The sequence below is a fragment of the Coturnix japonica genome, chromosome 5, assembly GCF_054131305.1.
Source record: "Coturnix japonica strain WE chromosome 5, WE-NBRP24, whole genome shotgun sequence".
Taxonomy (NCBI): domain Eukaryota; kingdom Metazoa; phylum Chordata; class Aves; order Galliformes; family Phasianidae; genus Coturnix; species Coturnix japonica.
Genome location: NC_140667.1, coordinates 36,589,930 through 36,610,446, shown reverse-complemented (window position 1 = coordinate 36,610,446; position 20,517 = coordinate 36,589,930). Strand labels below are relative to the sequence as shown.

Sequence of the window (20,517 nt, the reverse complement as noted above, 5' to 3'; positions counted from 1 at the left end):
CTTATTTCTAGCAGTCCCATAATACTAGCCCACATACTTCTAAGATTATTGCAGTAACAAACCACATGGTTACAATAAAGGATGGGGTAATTACTTCCTGTCTTTTGCATACACAGTTGATGCTGGTGACACTATACTTGGAGTGGCTAATAAAAATTACTTCCTATGCTCCTTGAATACACAATAAACACAAACATAGTTTGTGTGACATCAGTTCACATGCAGAGCAGAGTACAGATTAGGACAAAAATGACAACCTCTAATTGACACCGTGGAGGAAATCAGTTTATAGATGCACTTGCTGTATTTTGTTAATGAAAATGAAGTTACCATTTGCAAAAATAATAATAATAAAGTGTTATCTTTAATGAGAGCAGATTACCAAGACCTTTGTCACAGACCTCACTGAAATTTAACGTTTCCAACAGCAGAGAGCCCCCTAGAGCTACCGCAGGAAAACAGTTCAGCAACCTAATGCTGCTTATTCCAACTTTCTGCTCCTCAGAACTCCTCCCTGACTACTGACCAAAACCGACTGTATCTGGTCTAACAGAACAGAGATTAAAACCTGAAGTGAGAAAACAAAAACCACATTCCAACTTGAAATAAAAAGCAATCCATTAAAACATAAGAAAGCAAATGAACTACATCATTGAGCTTTGGCTGTCACTGAGCTATACTGAGCTCAAGTTAAAACTGATAGTTATAAGCCTAACTTTGTGTGTTAATTCATCAGACTTACCATGACATGAGTTTGCAGTGTGCTCAGGGAACAACAGGCTCTTGGACACTTCAAAAAATAAATAAATAAAACCCACAAACAGCCTTCAAACATGCTTTCATGGGGAAGTATAAAGTAATGTTTTATTACCCAAATAAATTTCTAAGATCAAGCACTTCACTGGAAGGGGGAGGTGAAGAACAAACTTGCAATGAATATGATGAGAAGAAGTAGTACGTTTCCTCTGCTGGCACAGGCTTTAAGCACCCTTTTTTGACCTCCAGCTAGAACTCAAAAAGCCACAACAAAACCTTCCTGTACTGATGGAGACCATTCAAAATGTCTTAGCACCCAATTTCACTGTAGAATTAAAAGTTGTACTTTTAATATGGAAGTAGACAATAAGAAGAAGCTTACTAAAAAGATATGTTGTAAAATCTCCATCACTATTAATTCATTTTAGCCAGATGTGACTTCCCTCCTTCCCCCCCCCCCAATAATTTTTATGCAAGGGAATTGAGACAATAAATTAATTCAAAGCTTCCTACCCACGTGTTCAGGCTGAATTTCTGATAATGCCCTTTCTAGGATTTTCTAAAAGTCAAAGAGAAGCGCTGTCTTGAAATTAGAGCCTTTTTCAGAAGACTGCCCATAGATTTGAAAGAGATACCTACACCTGACGAGTAACAGGCAAGCAAGAGAAACAAAACATTACTGGCACTGCTTAATCCATAAAGTGTCTGGAATTAATTGGTATGATCTATTTTAACTCATCCCGAATTTAGCAAGGTTATTCACATCGACTTGGGGTAAATAGTTCTTCTAAAAACAGATGGTACTAAAACTCTTTGTTTAACAAGATATTTGTTTCATTTCCTTCCGCTCTCTGAAGATCACTGTCCTACTGCCTGACCCTGTACAGCTACTGCATGGCCTTATGATCCTCCTATCATAAAAAAAAAACCTACTTTCACCCATATTTTTCCTCTGGAAGAACTTCTGTGAACATATTTGCTTTCTCTTCATATCTTGCAGGCACAACCATAATCTGCCACTTCTTTCTCTTAAATGACTTCTTAAGAGCTTCATATCTAACCTAACACATGCAAATTCAGAATAAAGAGATGGGAACTGTCTCACCTCCTGAATGACAGCAGAAACTCTGCAAGACCCATCAGACTGTCCAGAACTAATATTCCAACTTTACTTTTATAGCAAGACATTAAAATATTGTCTACTGGACCCATATCGAAATAACTAACCCAGCAGCCAGAAGCACACACAACAGATAGTGTACTATAAACAACAGCCAAGCTGTCAGATAGGATCTCTCACTATTATGCAATTACTATATATCAGGCAAATTTATAATTCCAAGCATTCTTAGCATCTATGATGGAGAAAATGTTTTGCATTTACTGTTCATTCCTAAAGAAAATGCAAAAAAGAGGCAGGGTCTCCCTTGCCCCATGTCATTTCCAAGCTTCACCTCCTTGGTCATTCAGCCCTGTGATTAACTCCCTTCTCTCTTCACAACTTCCCCAAGTTGTAGGAAAGTGAATTGCATTCTTTCTTTGTCTCAGCTGGCAGAAACAGAGGAGACCTGCAGTGATCTATCTTATTTCTAGCAGAAAACATCCTTCTGATCTCTCAAGCTTTATCTGGTAACTCCAATACAGCACTTTAAAATAAGTCTGAAAAATTAAAAGCTATTATCCTGCAGCTCTCACACCCATAGAAAGCTCCAAAAGTAATACCTTCTATTTATTTCCATGGAAATTATAACAGATACAAAGAGCACAATAACACTGTTTGATAGAGCAAATTCTCAGCTACGAAACATTAACATTCAACATAGCACCGTTAGCTGTGCACTTCTGCCAGAAATGAACAAGAGCCTGCAGAGAGTGCTCAGGAAAATCTGCCTGGCCATCTAAAATAAGGTTTCTCTCTCACACTGCTGCAGGGGAAAAACTCCATAAGGAAGGGATCTCCAACCAGAGATCTTACCATAGTAGCAGCCAGCCCTTCAGTGGGGTCTAATAGAGGTGCAGCCAGGCTCTACCCCTTCCAGTCCCACAGCTGAACTGCCTTCACCTGGTCTGCCCTCTGTCCTATAACCCCTCAAAAGCTCATAGCCATAAACACTAGCCCTGTTGTGACACAGATTAGTATGTTATGACAAGATTGCCTTTTTATCTTACATCCAGATCTCTATGCCTAACAAAATGCAAATACCTATCATCATTTTGACACCTTGATCTTTGAAATAAAATCACCGTGTTTTGTTATACCAAACTAAACTACCATGCATGAAGGACCAGTATTACAGAAGATAGGGCTTAGACATTAAAGAAAAGGTAAGTTTGGGTGCAGTCAGTTGTGTAGAGATGCAGAATAGACTCATGCTGAGAATGGAGTAAAGGAAGAACACAGCTATTCTCAGCAGCAGCACATCACAGCAATAAACTCAACGTGCTGATAGAATCAGAGCAGAGTCCTCCATTCCTTTCCCTCCCCCCATAAAACATATATTTCTGCAGGAGATATATGGGAACTAGTTATGAAAGTCAAGCAATTAAAAAGCATTTCAGGGGTATTCACAGGACTGAACCAGCCACAAGTGCCTGACAGTTCTACGCGTGTGCTGGTCCCCGGAGAGCCATCACACTTCAATTACTATCACTAACATTAGTCATTATCAGGCTGGCTGCAGTCCCTCGGGAAGGCAGCTTGTGATGACAATATCCAGCCCCTCCTTGTAAAACAATTCATTAGGCAAAGCGGAACAGCTGGGGCAGCCACGTGCAGGCCCGCAGGCCGACTGCCCACCGAGGCCTGCAGCCCCCCTTCTCCTTCAGCTGTAATGGCCCCTGGGGATGCTCTGGGTTTAATCAGCGCTCCTTATACGCAGGGGAAGCATTTGATTGCAAACTTAAACTAATGGCACTTGGAAGGTTACGACAATCATCAGATAAGAGGCTTTAGGGCATTTTTATCTTGTTCTAATGCTCACGAGCTAATGAGGCAATAAGAGACAGATACTATCAGACTTGGTCTAGCAACATCACACACAGGACACTGCATATGCTGGTAATGCAAGAGGTGAGGTGGCAAGTCCATTATTGATCCTGTGGAGGATTTCATGCTCAGAACAGCTGAATTCACACAATGTAACAACAAAATGCTACAAGCCAGTTAGTGTAGCCTTGTATGTGTTTAGACCCAAAGCAAACAAGAGGAAACTAAAAAGGGAATATAGCAATACCCCAACAATGTCTGCTCAGTCTTATGGACAAATACACTGTATTTCCTTTCTCAAAGCACAGACCAGTCCTTACATACTGAGTAATAGTTGCCTTCAAGCTAGAAAGCCAGACGTGCCACTAAACAGGTAAATAACCCCTGGTGTTAGCATGAACAAAAACTAGCAATTTTTAACCTTCATATAGTTTGCAAATAGAAGTCTTTTCAAACATAGAAGGCAAAAGGATTTTGAGTAATAGATACAGATCAGCTGCAAAGGTATGAAAGACCCTGCCAAAGCATCTCCTAAGATTTTTATGGCATTTTTGTGTTTCTTAAACCATAATGGAAAAATGTACATAACCTTATGCTTGATCAAACTTTCCCCTATCTTCAATTCCTCCACTGACAGTAGTCCACAAGTTATCCTGTCAGAATAAGAGTAGCAAAAAATAGACTTCTGACAGTATAATGCAAGAACATTTTGTTTGTAGTCATGTTTCTTTCTGCATCAAGCATGTGGCAGGTAGAAATGCTTTAATGTGACAGCCCATTCCCTTACTTTTGTGGCTAAAAAGCTCTTCAGTCAAGCCCCATTTGACCCCCTGCTTGTCTACACAAGTGATGGTGCTTTCACTGTCCATTTGAGCTGAGACACACAAGAGCCTTTGTGTATGCTCAGAATCTCTCTCCTCCTCTGTTTAAAGAATGATACTGAATGCACCATATCTCCATACACAGAAAACAGGTTCCATAGCCTCAGTTGCACAGATGTAATCAGCTCTATGGATAGAAGTATTTGGAAGACCATTCCTCATCCCATAGAAGTGCGAAAGCCATCACTTCCATATAAAAATCTGTAAGTCTCTTGTTCCAGACCAAGCTGCTCAGATGGAAGGCACACAACAGAGTTTCATCTGAGATCTCCTACTCAGAGTTGACGAGCTGAACCAATTGCCTCACACTACCATGTTCAAATGAGACTATGGAATGCAGGTACTGAACTAACTTACTTCTAGAACACGTCTTACATAGCAGAATCATCAGATCACTGGATGACATGGACTACAAGGGCTCAGGAGTTCACGCACTCAAAAGAGTCAATTATGGGGTCAGACTGCATCACTCAAAGTTTTATTCAGTCTGGCCTAGAAAGCCTCCAAGAATGGAGACTGCACAGTCACCCTGGTAGCTGAACAACATGTTCAGCTCCTTGACTGACCAATGCTAATACTCCATTATGTCCTCACAAAGCACAAATTTCTGCTTTGATAAACAAATTATTATCTCCCTTCCACAAATGATGCCCAAATGACTTAGTCAATAAGCTGCATCCGGGTCTTTTGATGGAAGTTTTACTTTCACAGTTACTGTAAATATTTAAAAATACTCCTGCAAGAAAACATTTACTAAGTTTTTTTCCAAATTCAAAATCACGAACAAATAATCTAACCTGAAATATATAATTAACAAAAGATTCTGCATACATAGCATGCAAAGTACATACTGATAAAAGTATCAACAACGGGCATAACTGCAAAGAGAAATTGCAGAAGTTTGAACCTCTGACACATTTAGGAGAGTTCCAGGATTTTCCCCCACTGTAAAGTTCAACAGTATATACCTCCTTCTGCAGCAAGCAGAGTCATCAGTGCCTGAAGATTAGACTGCTATATTGGTACTCTCCACTGAAATCTACAACAGCACTTCACCCTCAGAGTAAGGGATGGAGAAAAAGGCTGAGATGCAAACATTTCTGAAGCCTTGAGAAATATTGTTTCTACTTTGCAAGCAGACATCCTTGTGCTTCAATCCCTAAAGATCCATGGAGCATTTTTCCCCCCTTTTTTTTTTTCCGAAAGAATATGAGTTACCTGGATACAGCATTGTCTTATGCATATGGTTAGTATATTTTATATCATCATTAGAGTGTGACTCCCTAATTTTGTATTTAGGAACAGTTCAGATCAACCATTTTTCCTGCACATAGAGCAACCACACACCCACTTATTTAAAATAAACAACAGCAGCCGAGGTCCAGACCCAATTTCCATCCTCACCATTGCAACCTAATCTCCCAGCAAGTTAATGCAAATCAGAGCGAACATTTCTCTGACACTGGTAGCAAAGCGCACTCCTCTCCCAAGAGAGACCTGTAAAACAGGACAGTCACTGACAGCAGTACAATTACTGACACAGATACAGACTTTATGGACATGTTTATCTCTGCTGTAAATCCACACTCTCTCTCCACTCCGATTCATGAGTCATAAAGAAATTGCAGATAATGAAAAAGTTGGAGAAATTTACAACGTGTCGGAAACCTCAGACAGCCAGAAGAAATTAAAGAGCTGACTGAGGATAAATCACACAGGTACAATTAAAACTTCCTATTCCTCCTTCACTCCCAAACTGGGGTACAAGCCAATGGAGATGATGGAAAGTTGAGGTCACGACTCCTCTGACAGTAATCATTTCTTAACTACCTACATGTCAAAATTAGCCAATTCACAGATCACATTTGAATGCCAATTTCAGGCTGGCATCCTGATGCCTCACTCTTCCACCCAGAAAGAATCCTGTCAGTAAATAAACAACCCTGTGAGCAGCGTAAGAGAATGTGATTTCCTCATCCTTCTGCAGATGCAGAGTACACCTCTTATCGTATCACCCTGCCTTAAAGTGAAGCAGATCTACAGCATGGGAGGAGAGAATAAAGAGAACCAGGAGAAAGGCCAAGGTTTCACGTGGAAATCATGGCAGCTTGGACATCACAGTGACAGGGGCTGTATAAATACCCTAACAGATCACAAGCGTTCTTTTCACTTTTCTGAAACAACCAAATAATGGTTGAGAGTTACTATGAATGTAAATCAAAAATAGCCTGTATTAACTTTGTATTTTTCCAGAAAGCCCACAACAGGTAAGGAAAACAAAAGCAAGCAGTAGCATTTCAATTGATTGTGCAGTTCCTGAAAAAAACTTCTCTGATCATTTCCTAACCCACAAATAAACCATCCATAACATGAAACATTTTCTGGGGGAAGTCCACTAATTCAACAAAGTAAATCCTTATACTAACTGCATATTAAAGAAATCCAGTGTCCAAAGAGCATAATTTTGTTGCCCAGCTATAAAACTCTGCCTTCAAGCTTTGGAGCGCAGCATATACTATTTCAAAGTCTTTGCAAACGCAGTACTAAATAACAAAATAAGAGAGAAATATGCTTCCAGGCAAAGCTGAAATGCAATGAAAATTCATTCAGCAAGGCAGGAAAATGTAAAGGAACAGAAAGAAAAACAGTTGCTACAAAGAAAATTCTGAACGGGGCAGAAATATGACATGGAGGCATACTGAAGCACATGCATCTCAAACTGTTTCCTTCCTAGGCAGAACAGCCCACCTCACTATAGTGCATTTAATACAGCGTATTTTTAAGTTTAAGACCATAATGAGCATGAGACTTGGCATAAAATATTCTAAGTCTAACATATTTATAACAATAGAAATGATTCCAGAACAGATTTTCTTCCTTCATGTTTTAGATAAACATAGGCACTACTGCTAGAAGCTCTACGCTACTGGAGGTGCTGGCTTTTAACAAAGAAGCAGCAACCTCCTTACTCTTGCCAATAGTCAAGATGCTAAGAACACTGCTGTATCTTTCTAATTACAAACACCAAGGTCTCCAAGTCTCGTAGGATCCAGACTTGGATCCATAACATGCAAACCTCCTTCACTCTTTCTATAACAGTTTTCTTCTCAGCCTCCACTAGTACCTTAAGTGGTCTTATTTCTCCCAGAAAATAATCACATTCAGCAAAGAGTCTACTTTCTAGGTAGATCCCCAAAAACTCATTTTGGTTAACAAGAAACTGTGAGAAACCAGTTCCCTTTGCAAAGGTACAGACAGGCTTCTGAGCTTAAAAAGCCTCTGTGTTAATTAAATCAGGACTAAATAAAGAGCAGTTATGGCCATTACTTTATTTTGTTTTTTTATCTGATCAATTATATATCATTAGCATTATAGGCCCACTTGGGTACACAGCCCTCTGGTTCTGCTTGGAGCCCACAGGAAATATATATTGATACTACAAACGGGCACTCCAATGAAAGGTGGCTCATTACAGAAAACGAAAGACATGATTCAGTAAGACAGTAAATGATCCTTTGAAAAGCTTTGAAATCGTCCATGTCAAGAGAAGGCTGCAAAGGATCACAAACAGAACTAAGTACATGTTTCAAAAACATGACACAGTTCAAGTTTGCCCAAGGAAAGAAGAAAAGACAGAACTGCTCTGTTTCTTGAAACCTACAAAGTTGAACTTGCAGGCAGGAAATCACACGCAGCATTTACCTGAGAAAAATGAAAAACTGAAGACTACCAGAAAAGAGTGGCAATTTGTAACTAGCTGGGTGTTCAGAATGAATCCCTTTATTCTCCAGAAACTTCAGAGGCTTCTAAGGCTGCAGAGGACTACAATTCACAGCCAAGGACAGCTTAACTTGAGAGCAAGGAAGCTGTTCCTCATCCCCATCTCTATCAGCCTCTTTTTGCCTCAGAAAAGTTCTCTCCCTTACAGGAACACTTCAGTGATTTCTGGCAACAGTTGTTAAATTATCATGTGTGACAGTCCTGCCTATTACAAAAAACAAAACCAGAAGCACAACAACACCCCAATACCTTCCTTCCACTTCATCGCCAACAGGCCAAAGGCAAATACCTACAGAAGAACATAAGAGAAGGGCAACCATGCAGCCCTGTCTGCCTAGCCTTTAAGCTTTCTGCATCTCCAAGATCTCTAAGCTACCAGTGACCTCTTTGTTAGAAGGATTTATCACCCAACAATTTGTCTCTTTTATTCAGTGAGGTAACTTTGTGCTCACAACCTCTGGTGGCAATGAGCTCTGCCTTTATGGCACGCTGCGAGTCTCACCTTGCTTTTTGTCCTGACACACTACCGGTTCTCTCTGGCCCCCATACTCAGAGAAAAAGCAAATAGCTGTTCCCCATACACACTACCTATGCATTCATCAGTTTTACAAACATTTTTTCCACATATGGCATAGTTGTCTATTTCCAGGCTAAAAACTCCTACTTTTGTAAGGTCCACTATTCCAAATTTTCTACTACTGAAGACAGATAACATACACAAGTACCATTACCTTCCTATATATATCAGACCTTAAAAAGAATCAGGCTTTGCAGGAAGTCTTGCTCTAGTGATATCATCAAATCTATCCTATGATAGCACAGCAGGCTGACAGTTATTCCAGCACCAGCAATACTTTACAAACAGGCAGTACCATATGTACACCAGGGCCACACAAGATGCTCTCAGACAGCAGAGTGCTTGCACCCTAAAAGAACTGGCAGAACAACCCAAATGCTTAAGAGTATATCAGCCTTCCATTGAACCCAGGCAAACTGGAAAAGCAGCTCATATGATTTTAAGAAGGCATATAATTAGGTAATTATTAAATTAATTGAACTGAAATCTGAGCAACAGATTTGACAAAATGTAATTTTAAGAAGTACCAGTCCCACACTTCCTTTAGCCCAATGAATCATAATACAAAATTAACATGAAGGGTGCTACGAATTGGTTCAACAATAGATCTCACAACATAATTACAAAGTCATTAAATAGGTATATTTATCATGGATCATCGTGGTCCAGAACAGCATTATTATCAATTATTCAGACAAAAACAGAAGCCTTTAAAAATCCAAAGGAATTGAAATGTAGAAGCCGGCACTGGAAAGTAATAAAAATAAAACACTGACACAATAAAGCAGAAATGTTTTCACACAATATAGAGGAAACAAGAAAATACTGTTAAAAGGACCGTGCAAATTTAGAACACAAGAAGCATTAAAATAACTCTTGAGAAGAACTTCAAATCAGGACAAACTGCACAAAATTGAAAGTATCAAGACCACTATCAGAAGCTTCATGCTGCCATCTAGAGGAGGGTGGTCAGCAAGGTTTCCTAATTCTGTTTTTGATAAGCAGTTTTGATTATCAACTATGTAAAATATAGAATACTGTGTTTCAATACAAAAAGATGTAATCAAATTATATACCACTGAAACAAAAGCACAAGCTCTTTAATATTAATGAGCAGATCTTTGGGATTTTTCTTCTTGTTCTCTTAATAGACTAGGTCTGCAAAGAGAAAAAGACAGTATTGGAAGAAACAGTGCTGAGAGCCCATGTCAAACTCAGCATTTCATTATATGTGGAAGATTTCCTAACATACATGTATACATCATGACACACAAAGCACTCAATGTGTTACAGAGATAGACTTTGATGAAAATAAATTGCAAATACAGTGAGACGTTATATAAATCGAGAAAGCAAACCACCAGCCAATCTTATTATTTGATTAAGATTTCCATTGTTAAAGTATAACTTCTACTCCACTAAAAGCTTTATTCAATCCTTGTAGATGTTGGCACTGAAAGTAAATTTCTACCTATGGAGAGAGTGTTCAAACAGGCTTAATGATCTATTGATAAGAAATATGTATTCCAGGCTTACAATCACGAGACTTCAAAGTTCAACTGCTTTTTGTTACCCACTGAAATAAAGCTGAAAAAAATCTTTGAGCCTAAAAATTTTCAAAGCCTCATGTAAAGCTCAAGAGTTTGCTGAAACTGAAGTCTAAGACAGAGCAAAATAAAGCAGTAAAAGTTAAATGCATCAGTACACACAGATACTGTTTAAAGGAAACACAATCCCTTTGGAATCTTCAAAGCCAGATCAGCACATTAACAACAAAATCCTATATGCAATGACAATAAAAAACGCATCTTCCCCCCACCCTCACCCCCCTTCAAAAAAGGCACTGACATAAATTGGTTGTTGGTAAGCAGGATGAAGGTCAACTTTAAAATGCAGTGACAGCACCTCCTGCTATAGCTGACTATGGAAAATAAATAACTGCAGAAGCCCAAAGTTACAAGAGCACTAATGGCTAACAGAATCCTGCACACCAGTTACGTTTTCACTCTGTAGGCAGTGCACAAAAGCACAGTCACAGAAGTAGTGGCACAGATACTCTGTGACAGAGTGTTAGCACCTAAGCAGTAAATGAAGCAAACTGAGTGATTTACCTAAGCCAAAGTTAAGTCAGAAATTGATGGGCCACTAGAAAACACTGAACCTTAACATTCAAAACAGAAAACAAGACCTAAAATAAGAAATTCTTTTAAATGTGCTCTATTATGCTCCACTGCATCCATGATAGACTTGCTTAGAGCAGCACTCTTTTTTCTTCAGAAAATTCTCTATTGCACTGTCATAATTGTACGACATTTCCCACTTCTGCAAACGTACTTTTCTGACTGTAAGTGCAACACAAACACACACTTCAGTGGCAAGATTCATAATACAGTCATCACATCTGTGCACAGAACTCACATTCATCCAGTCCCAGCTGATACGCCAAATTCTGCAGGCCACGAACCTTTTCCATCAGGTTGGCTGTAGTGAGGCTTCCCAGTTCTAAGAGGAAAAAGAGTGATTTTTAACACTGTAGCCCTCTAGTGGCACCTTATGTTTATCGCTTCACAGAGCATTCAAGTTATACTTTGAACAGTATTGGTTTACAGTGTACAACATATGTTCTTCAACTCTCACAACTCATAATAACCAGCAAGACATTCTAACTATTCTAAAGCGGGAACAGTAATAAAAACAGGGATTTACTGCTTCAAAAAGGAGTAATAAGGAGAATAACAGCATTTTTGTTATCAACTAACTAAAGATATAGGCAATGAACAAGACAAAGACTCCTAAACAGAATCATTCAACTGGAGATGTTCTGCAGGTTAAGATGGTCTGCAGATTAAGAGGAGCATCCCCCATCCCTTCCTTTCCACAAGGCTTCAGAAGGTCTCTGAGCTCAGCTTTTTAGTAGGCACTGAATTCCCACCCGCAGACAGCCTCACTGCCCATGGAGCCCATACTCACCCTTTAACATGTCGATATCATCATTCTCCAGTTCAGCCATCCATTTGGGAGGCGAGCTTGTAATAGGCTGGTTTGGGGGGGAGGAAAAAGAAAAAGAACAAAAAGAAAGGAAGAAAAAAAAGCAAAACATTCTCGGAGAAGTACATTTTTAGCTGCATACAAAGCCTGATCCAGCATTTACACACACAGAATTGTAGGGGTTGGAAGGGACCTCTAGAGACCATTGAGTCCAACCCCCCTGCCAAAGCAGGCTCCCTACACCACGTCGCACAGGTAGGCGGCCAGGCGGGTCTTGAATATCTCCAAAGAAGGAGACTCCAGCACCTCCCTGGGCAGCCTGTTCCAGTGCTCTGTCACCCGTTTACAACCAGTTACACTGAAAGAATAAACGCGATGGCTCCAGGCACCCTACAGGGCTACTCTAATGCCTAGAAAGCTCTTCCTGGACGAGTTGGGTGTTACTGCAAGACACAGCCAAAGCCAGCAGTAAGAGCAGCATCCCCAGGGCTTAGAGCAGCGCGTTCCTGCGCAGCTCGTCCCTCCCGCAGTGCCTGTATGACCCGCAGTGCCGTGGTGTTGGCATCTTACGCTTTTGAAGGAGGCGGCGAACTCGGCGACGCCGGGCACTGCAAGACAGAACCGAACAGCGCCGGGTGAGCGCGGGGCCGGCCCGGCAGCCCCGCCATCACCCCAGCGACACGGGCCCGCCGCACTCACTCACACTGCTCAGGCCACAGGTCCGGAGAAGCCCGGTCGAGCTTCTCGAAGCTCAGCAGAGAGGCTTCCAGATCGGCACCTACAGCACAGGGAATACAGCAGAAGTGAAGCGGCGCCCGCTCAGACCGTACCGCAGGGTGACGATGATCCCATTCGCGCGCCTTACCGTCACCGGGAGCCGCCATCTTGCCTGCGTCACGTGACCTAAACCCACAGCCCGCGGGAATCCACCCACGTGACAACAGAGCCCGAGCGCCTTTAGTGCTCGTGGCCAATCGCTGCCCCGGAGGGGGGGGCGGTGGCGGGAAAGGGGCGGGGCGACGCTCTCCCTGGCAGCGATTGGCTGGCGGCCGGCAAGGCCCCCTCGGGGGGGGCGTACAGCGGGCGGGGGGGGCGCTCGTCTGGCCAATGAGAAGGTGGGGGCGGGTCCCTGTGCTGGGGGCTCCGCTCGGGGTCCGAGCGCTGTGACCCTCGGCCGGGATGGCGGCGGTGGCTCGTGGCGCTTGGGGCGGGCGGCGCGTGGTGCTCAGGGTGAGACCGTCGGACACAGCGCTGCGGGCGGGGCTGAGGGCGGCACCTCGGGGGGCGGTGGGGAGGAGGTGGGGGGTGTGGAGGAGGAGGGGAGCACCGTGTAACCGGGCTGCCTTGTGTCCACATCCAGCTGCCGCGGACAGCCGGGGCTCCCTGGATCGCTTCGGCCGCCGTCTCCTCCTCCTCCGTGGTGAGTGGGGCCGGGCAGCTCTGTTTGCTGTTGGGCTGGAGGGGCCCGCGGCGGTGGCTCCGTCGGGCCGAGGAGCAGCTCGGATTTCCTGCTCTTCCTTCAGTTCTGAAGATGGTGTTATCCCGAGTGCAGCCCGCGGCACGGCTCGTCCCGCCGTAACGCCAGCCACATCAGCACTTGTCATGTCTTATTCTTATTTTAACCCACCGCCGCGTTCCTTCACAAGCCGAGGCCTCGCTTATCCATTACACTCTTCGCAGCCGTGACCTGTCCGGCTCAGCCCCATTTATTTTCCTGATTCGTCCTTTGATCCCTTTCCCACCATCACAGCAGCATTAGCATCCCTGCCCTCACTGCCCTCACCAAGTGACCTGCCTGGTGGATGAGGGAAAGGCTGTTGGCACAGTCTACCTAGACTTCAGCAAAGCCCTTGGCACTATATTCCAGTCTCTTCACTTTTATGGCTCCAGTTTTTCCTGCATGTTGCAGCACTAACTGCATCTTCTACCCCTGCTTTTTCTTCTCCATACTTACCTGAACTCCTTAACTAATGGGCAGAATTCTTACCAAGTGAATTATTAACTGGTTTCTTTTAAATATGTCTGTGAACTGCAGGGTTTTTATGACTTAGCAGTTGTAGTGACTGAGTAGATTAAAATAGTTCTGAACATGATTCTATCAATGTGTATCTTCTGTAATAGTTTTTAGACGGGGTTTTGACAATTTTAGCCTAAATCAAGGGGAAAAAAATGATGGAGTACAGTGGGAAATGGCAAAAGCCTGCACATAACAGGGCACATTGTTATGTGTGCACTTTCAGGGAAAGATCACTCACTGTGCTGTCCTCCACAGCCAACAACTAAACTGTTCATCGATGGGAAGTTTGTCGAGTCCAAAACCACAGAATGGATTGATATCCACAATCCAGTAAGTGAAATGGCTTCTGCTCATATACCCACAATCGTTGTGCAAGAGGATGCTGTGATTTCCTTGAATCACTCGATGAAAGGGAGAAGTATGTGTGCTTCTGGAGAAAGCTTAGAGTTGGAGCTTAAGACTTTTCTTAACTATTTTTCACATAGAAAGGCTCTGTGAATGTGATGTCGAAATGTCAGCTGTCATCCTGCATATATGCAACCTGATATGGTTTGATGCCAGCTGAACATGAAGTCCTGATCAAACTGCAAATTATGTCAGACAAGCCTCTGAAATTCCCACTCGGAAACCAGTGCTTCATTTACAGTTTGCTGAGTGCCTGATCTGAGGTGTGTAGACTGAAGATTTACAGAACTACAAAATGCATAGAATTCCAGCTGTGGTCCAGGCCTCTCAGTGTGCACTAGGAGAGGAGTCTCTTTTCTGTTTTCCTTCTGAAATGTATAGCTCCTTTTAGAATAGAAGTATGAGGTGTGTGATGTGTGAAGACTGCTTAATGGTTGGCAAGGACAGCTGGAATAAACTGAGTTTTGATACAATTCTTTTCTTTCCATCAGGCCACAAATGAAGTGGTTGCTCGTGTACCAAAAGCCACCACTAGTGAAATGGAGGCAGCTGTAGCTTCTTGCAAAAAGGCTTTTTGGAACTGGTCAGAAACATCTGTTTTGAGTCGGCAGCAAATCTTCCTGCGTTACCAGCAGCTCATCAAAGACAATCTGGTGAGACACTGCAGTGATGGCTGTTGCTGAATGCATTGCTTTCCCAGGATCTGCTCAGACTGTGATGTTCAGTAGATGTTAACCTTACCCCTGAGCCCTTCTTTACGGGCAGCCATTTTCCTAACATTCATAAACTGTGTTTTCCATTTTCAGAAAGAAATTTCAAAACTCATCACCTTTGAGCAAGGGAAGACACTGGCTGATGCTGAGGGAGATGTGTTCCGAGGCCTCCGTAAGCTGTTGGCTCCATCTGTTACAAAAGGGGCTTTCAGAACCCACAGGAAGGGAGGAATTCTCCTGAGCAATTGTTTGCTCTAGAAATTTGTACATGTAGCTCCCCTCATAGCTTCCTTCTGAAAGAAAAAAGGGCAGTTGTAACTCCAACCTGAGAAGTTCCCTTAGGTAGAATTCCTATAACTCACTTCCAGGTTGTTAAATCCTTTATTTTCCTAGAAGTGACTACTGAATGCTGTAAAGGGATAGGAGCTTCTCACTTGTGCTGAGATGTCTGAGGTTGAATCCCAGCTGGTACATTAAAACTATGTTTGTACTACTTTTGCTGGGGCTGTTGAATCTGTGCACCTATCACAGTGGTGTACTTGGGAGAGAATCCATTCACAGTGAGCTCACAGTGCTTGGGAGAGCAAAGGGATTTTCTGGAGCACAGTGAGTTTTAAGTTGTGGCTGAAAGAAAGTCTTGGGTCAAGGTAGTGGCGAGAAGGGAGTTCGGGGAGTGACCATTAACAGATCACCCAGTGGCATATTGCCCTTTCTGCTGCAGAGGTGGTTGAACATGCTTGCAGTGTGACATCTCTCATACTGGGAGAGACCATGCCCTCCATCACTAAAGACATGGACACTTGCACCTACCGTCTGCCTTTGGGTGTGTGTGCTGGCATTGCACCATTCAATTTCCCGGCGATGATTCCTCTTTGGATGTTTCCCATGGCTATGGTTTGTGGAAATACATTTTTGATGAAACCTTCTGAGCGTGTGCCAGGAGCACTCATGTTCCTTGCCAAGCTGTTTCAGGATGCTGGTGCCCCAGATGGGACCCTGAATATTATCCATGGACAGCATGAAGGTAATAATAGCTCTTCCTGGACTGGAGTATGTGTATGTTGTGGCATGTGTTTAGTGGGGGTGTTAGAGCTGTTTGAACATCTGATCCTGCTGCTGCTAAAGAAGTTTGGAAAGAACTCTGTCTTAGCCCCTGTCAGATATGTGCTGAGCTCCTGAGATTTGACTGGCGGGGGGGGTTGGGGGGGAGGTGGTCATAGGACCTGTGTTTTGAGTACTTGGGGCTCAGAGCATGAAAAGCCAGCAGAAATCCTGTTGTAAGAGCCCTGGGGCAGAGCTCACATGCTGAGAAGTTAGAGTGGAGAGATGCATGAACAAGCAGCAGGGGAGCTCAAATGCAGGAGACGGATGCAAGAATTCTAATGAGAAGAAAGATGCATAGATTAGCAGTATGGGGATGAGAACAGGGGAAAGCATTTTATACTACAGCATATAATGTATTATTTCCTATTTGAAGCTGTGAACTTCATTTGTGACCATCCGGATATCAAAGCAATCAGCTTTGTGGGATCTAATCAGGCTGGAGAGTACATCTATGAAAGAGGATCCCGGAATGGGAAGAGAGTCCAGGCTAACATGGTAATGCCACTCAATGCAACATGCAGCACCACACGGACTGCCTCTATCTGTGTGTGCTTAAACTTACCACACTGTTCTGCAGCAGATGCTGACTTTGCTACTGCTAGTTACTTGATGAGGCTGACCTTCTTGCCAGCCTGTTGGCAGCAAAGTCATAACTACTACATCATGTTATTACCAGAGCACTAGAGAAGTGAGCAGGACTGGTTCATGGAGTCTGTATGTGCTCTGTATTTCAGGGAGCAAAGAACCATGGTGTAGTGATGCCAGATGCCAATAAAGAAAACACCTTGAACCAGCTGGTTGGAGCTGCCTTTGGAGCAGCTGGCCAACGCTGCATGGCCCTGTCTACAGCAATTCTAGTGGGAGAAGCACGAAAATGGTTGCCTGAGTTGGTGGAGAGAGCCAAAAATCTACGTGTAAATGCAGGTACAGATTCTGATAATTTACAAGTTTGGTTTTAACTGGAATTTTGAGATTATGTCCTACATAGAACACAAACCTACTGTTTACATAGCAGTCTCATTACATGTTCTTTCAATTGGTAGTAATCATGCAGCAAGAGGGGAAAATGGAAATAAGTACTTTCAAAATTGATATTAGAATTCACCTGCTTTTCATTTATTTTAAATGAAGTCTTGCATAGAGGAAAAGTTTTCTTTCCGAGGAGGATCTGTGATCTTCCCAGTGATCTAAAACAATGCTCATGACTCCTCTTGTTTGTTGATTATGTTCCTTAATGGTACAAATCTTTGCTCAGAAACATCAGAATTTTCCTATTTTTTCCTGCTGATGTAGTTGAGGAATGGTTAAAAATGGTTAAAAACTTTGCATCTCTGCCTCTCTACAGGAGACCAGCCTGGAGCAGACCTAGGGCCTCTTATCAGTCCCCAGGCCAAGGAAAGGGTTTGTCACCTGATTCAGAAAGGAGTAGATGAAGGTGCCAGTCTTCTTCTGGATGGACGTAATATCAAAGTGAAGGGCTACGAAAATGGCAATTTTGTTGGACCAACGATCCTTGCCAATGTGAAGGTAAATTAACCAAAACTAGTGCTTGGTGCAGTGTGTTGAAGGATCATTTGAAAAATGGATCAGCCAAATTGGTCAGTAATCAAGATTCACCATGCATGAATCTCATAAATAACTCAGTTTTTCCTTGCACAATTTCAATGAAGTGCTAATTGTGAAATGTTGTGAAGATGATAAAAGAATTCACAGGAACAGAATGATTTAATTGACTTTATTCATATCAATAACTTTATAATCTTAACTTTTTTGGTATGTGACCAATTGGAAGAACACATGGACAGTTTGTACTGTGTCAAATTAAGTATCCACTGAGCACTGTGAACTTTCTGATCCTGAGAGTGATCAGCATACGTGCTTATATCCTATTTCCTGGGATTTTATATAGTATATCCTATTTATTATAATCAATATCCAGTCTGCTTTTTCTGCTGTTTCTCTTGGCAGCCAAACATGACTTGTTACAAGGAGGAAATCTTTGGGCCTGTCTTAGTGGTTCTGGAAGCAGACACTTTGGATGATGCAATTAAGGTGGTCAACAATAACCCTTATGGAAATGGAACCGCAATCTTCACCACCAATGGAGCCACAGCTCGGAAATATTCTCACTTAGTAGATGTGGGGCAGGTATGTTCAAACTAGAATTATTGCTATTAATACTCACTCACCATTTGTGGTAAATAGCCATCCAGCTACAGCAACTAATCACTGACTACTCAGCAATAGTACCCAGCTTCAAAGATACAGAATACTGTGTCTTTTGGAGAGTGCTCTGCAACCTGCTGTTTCTGTATCTTGTGATTAATATGGCAGCTTTCCTTTGGTTTAGGTGGGTGTCAATGTGCCAATTCCAGTACCTCTGCCCATGTTCTCTTTCACTGGTTCTCGAGCTTCTTTCCGAGGAGATGCGAATTTCTATGGCAAACAGGTAACTTGCCAAATTTCAGATTACTTTCTTAGTTTGATCTGAGGTAAATCACGTTAGCAGTGGCAATGATCATCAGATCTCCCCTTACTGGGGGGACATTTGAGAAGGGAGTAAGAATTAAAATACTAACATTTCCCATAGGACCAGAATCTTTTGGGAACTGTTGAGAGAAATAAGTTGACAGGAATTGTTCCCACATAGGAAAAGTTTGTGCTTTTTATGTATGGGGAAAAACTGCTTGATAACCTGTGGCACAGGTGTGAACATCTAAGGCTGAACATCTGATCCTTGCGTCTCTTTCCTCCAGGGAGTGCAGTTCTACACACAGCTGAAGACTGTCATTTCTCAATGGAAAGAGGAAGATGCCACTGTTACCAAGCCTGCTGTGGTTATGCCAACTATGGGGAACTAAATCAGCCTTTAAAGATGCTGTCTCCAGAGCCCAGCTTTGTCCTGACTATCATGTTTTCCTTGGGAATGAATAGAAAACTCAGTTTTCTAAGGATCTCTTTTTCTATTTAGATAAGGCAAGATTATAGTGCACAGTCTGGGTTTTCTGTTGCTATGATTGGTTTTTTGTTTGTTTGTTTTTGTATAACTATCAGAAAGAATTATCCTATCTAACTGAAAGGGAAAACAGATGAGATTTACTTTGTGTTTCTTTCTAGCCCTTCTGAACTTGAACATTATTCTGCTTTCCACTTTATCACCTCTAGCCTTATTAATCCACTGCTGGCTACATCTTGTAGCAGTTTTCTTTACCACTTTCTTACATGTTGAGATTCTGAGCTCACCATACTCAGATGAGTATTCACTTTGAATGACGTGACTGGGACACTTCGGATGTGTCACAGAAGTGACTTTTACATACAATGAAGACAGCAAGTTTTGGAGTTGAAAATGTCAGTCTTGGATCAGTTGAGGAATTTCCAGAATACCTGGGAAATATCTTTAAGGATTTTTCAGGGAAGCATCTGATTGCTTGTCTGAGGATGAAATAAATACCCATATGGCACAATGACTTTCACCGTGCCTCTTACAGCCGAAAACTGTTCCTGTTGTGCACGTGGCTTGCATTCTCCAACTTACTGTCAGTTCCATTATACCTAGAAGTTGCTTCGTGCCTTTTTACTGTGCTAACAAAAATGTGCCTACGGGTCCTTTAAGATAATGGAACTATGGAAGCAGAAATGTGTGTGTATGTCTTTGCATCACAGGATCATGTCCGTCTGGTTGGTAGAAGGATAAGTGGACAGGTCTACTTATCAAAAACACCTGATTTAATCACAAAGCAGCCAGGCCTGTTTTGTGTGTTTTGCTGATTATAAATGTATTTCTTTTGATGTCTGATCGACTCTTTGTCACATTTGCTCAAACACAGTAATGTTCTCTAGGGACTGCAAGTCCCATTGTTAGTGATGGGTAAGTCTTGCTGTACCCTGTTCTGATACGTGCATTTGGAGCTGGAAAGCCTGTGTTTTGATTCTTGCTTCCTGGAAGATGATGCAGCCATGAGGGGGGGGATCTGATGGGACTTCATTCAAGTACCCTTGGAAAACAATACTATTCTAACGACTGTAATCATTACTTGTTCTGATTAAAAACTCTGTATGTGAAGACTCTGTATCCTGCCATCTGATAAAGACACAATGTAACTCACGGTTATGTATTAGAGAAACTGCTGTTGATCTGCTAACATTTGTATCTTTGTTTTTTTTTCTTCTGCTGTACTTGGGGGAAAATTCTCACCTTGCAATTTGATTATGAATTAAAAGTTTGCTAATCACTGCAGAAAGTGATTGTTCCTTGATAAGATACTATATAGGTGTTCTGTTGACTGTGTTACCCTCCTTGCAGAGAC

The 20,517-nt window shown here is 42.2% G+C and overlaps 2 protein-coding genes across 4 annotated transcripts in view; one reads left to right on the top strand and one right to left on the bottom strand.

Moving 5' to 3' along the window:
• Positions 1–12,873, bottom strand: part of LIN52 (lin-52 DREAM MuvB core complex component) — a 34,114-nt gene extending 21,241 nt beyond the window's left edge. The window contains exons 1-6 of one of the 2 annotated variants that reach the window (XM_015865203.2): positions 12,834–12,873; positions 12,672–12,746; positions 12,539–12,576; positions 11,951–12,017; positions 11,399–11,482; positions 9,601–10,138 (exon numbers count right to left, since the gene is read on the bottom strand). In XM_015865203.2, coding sequence (XP_015720689.2) covers positions 10,125–10,138; positions 11,399–11,482; positions 11,951–12,017; positions 12,539–12,576; positions 12,672–12,746; positions 12,834–12,852 — 297 coding nt within the window. In that variant the 5' untranslated portion in view covers positions 12,853–12,873 and the 3' untranslated portion in view covers positions 9,601–10,124. Of the gene's footprint in view, positions 1–9,600; positions 10,139–11,398; positions 11,483–11,950; positions 12,018–12,538; positions 12,577–12,671; positions 12,747–12,833 lie in introns of those variants that run through there. The other variant, XM_015865202.2, reaches the window with a different exon arrangement.
• Positions 12,874–13,124: 251 nt separating this feature from the next.
• Positions 13,125–20,451, top strand: ALDH6A1 (aldehyde dehydrogenase 6 family member A1). 2 transcript variants are annotated; one of them, XM_085549163.1, is made up of 12 exons: positions 13,125–13,198; positions 13,329–13,385; positions 14,241–14,315; positions 14,882–15,043; positions 15,197–15,275; positions 15,825–16,127; positions 16,581–16,702; positions 16,942–17,131; positions 17,553–17,734; positions 18,176–18,355; positions 18,558–18,656; positions 18,964–20,451. In XM_085549163.1, exons 1-12 carry the CDS (start codon positions 13,148–13,150, stop codon positions 19,066–19,068), a joined length of 1,605 nt encoding a protein of 534 aa, XP_085405289.1. In that variant the 5' UTR covers positions 13,125–13,147; the 3' UTR covers positions 19,069–20,451. The 2 variants fall into 2 exon arrangements, with proteins under 2 accessions (XP_085405289.1, XP_015720549.1); XM_015865063.3 differs by having other exon boundaries at positions 13,329–13,388.
• Positions 20,452–20,517: the final 66 nt, after the last annotated feature.

What these genes read in the sequence shown, in the direction of transcription:
- ALDH6A1 (XM_015865063.3), top strand. Translation starts at nt 13,148, where the DNA reads ATGGCGGCGGTGGCTCGTGGCGCTTGGGGCGGGCGGCGCGTGGTGCTC. An exon ending in AAATCTACGTGTAAATGCAG is followed by an intron (nt 17,132 to 17,552) that starts GTACAGATTCTG and finishes GCCTCTCTACAG; the next exon opens with GAGACCAGCCTGGAGCAGAC. An exon ending in ACTTAGTAGATGTGGGGCAG is followed by an intron (nt 18,356 to 18,557) that starts GTATGTTCAAAC and finishes CCTTTGGTTTAG; the next exon opens with GTGGGTGTCAATGTGCCAAT.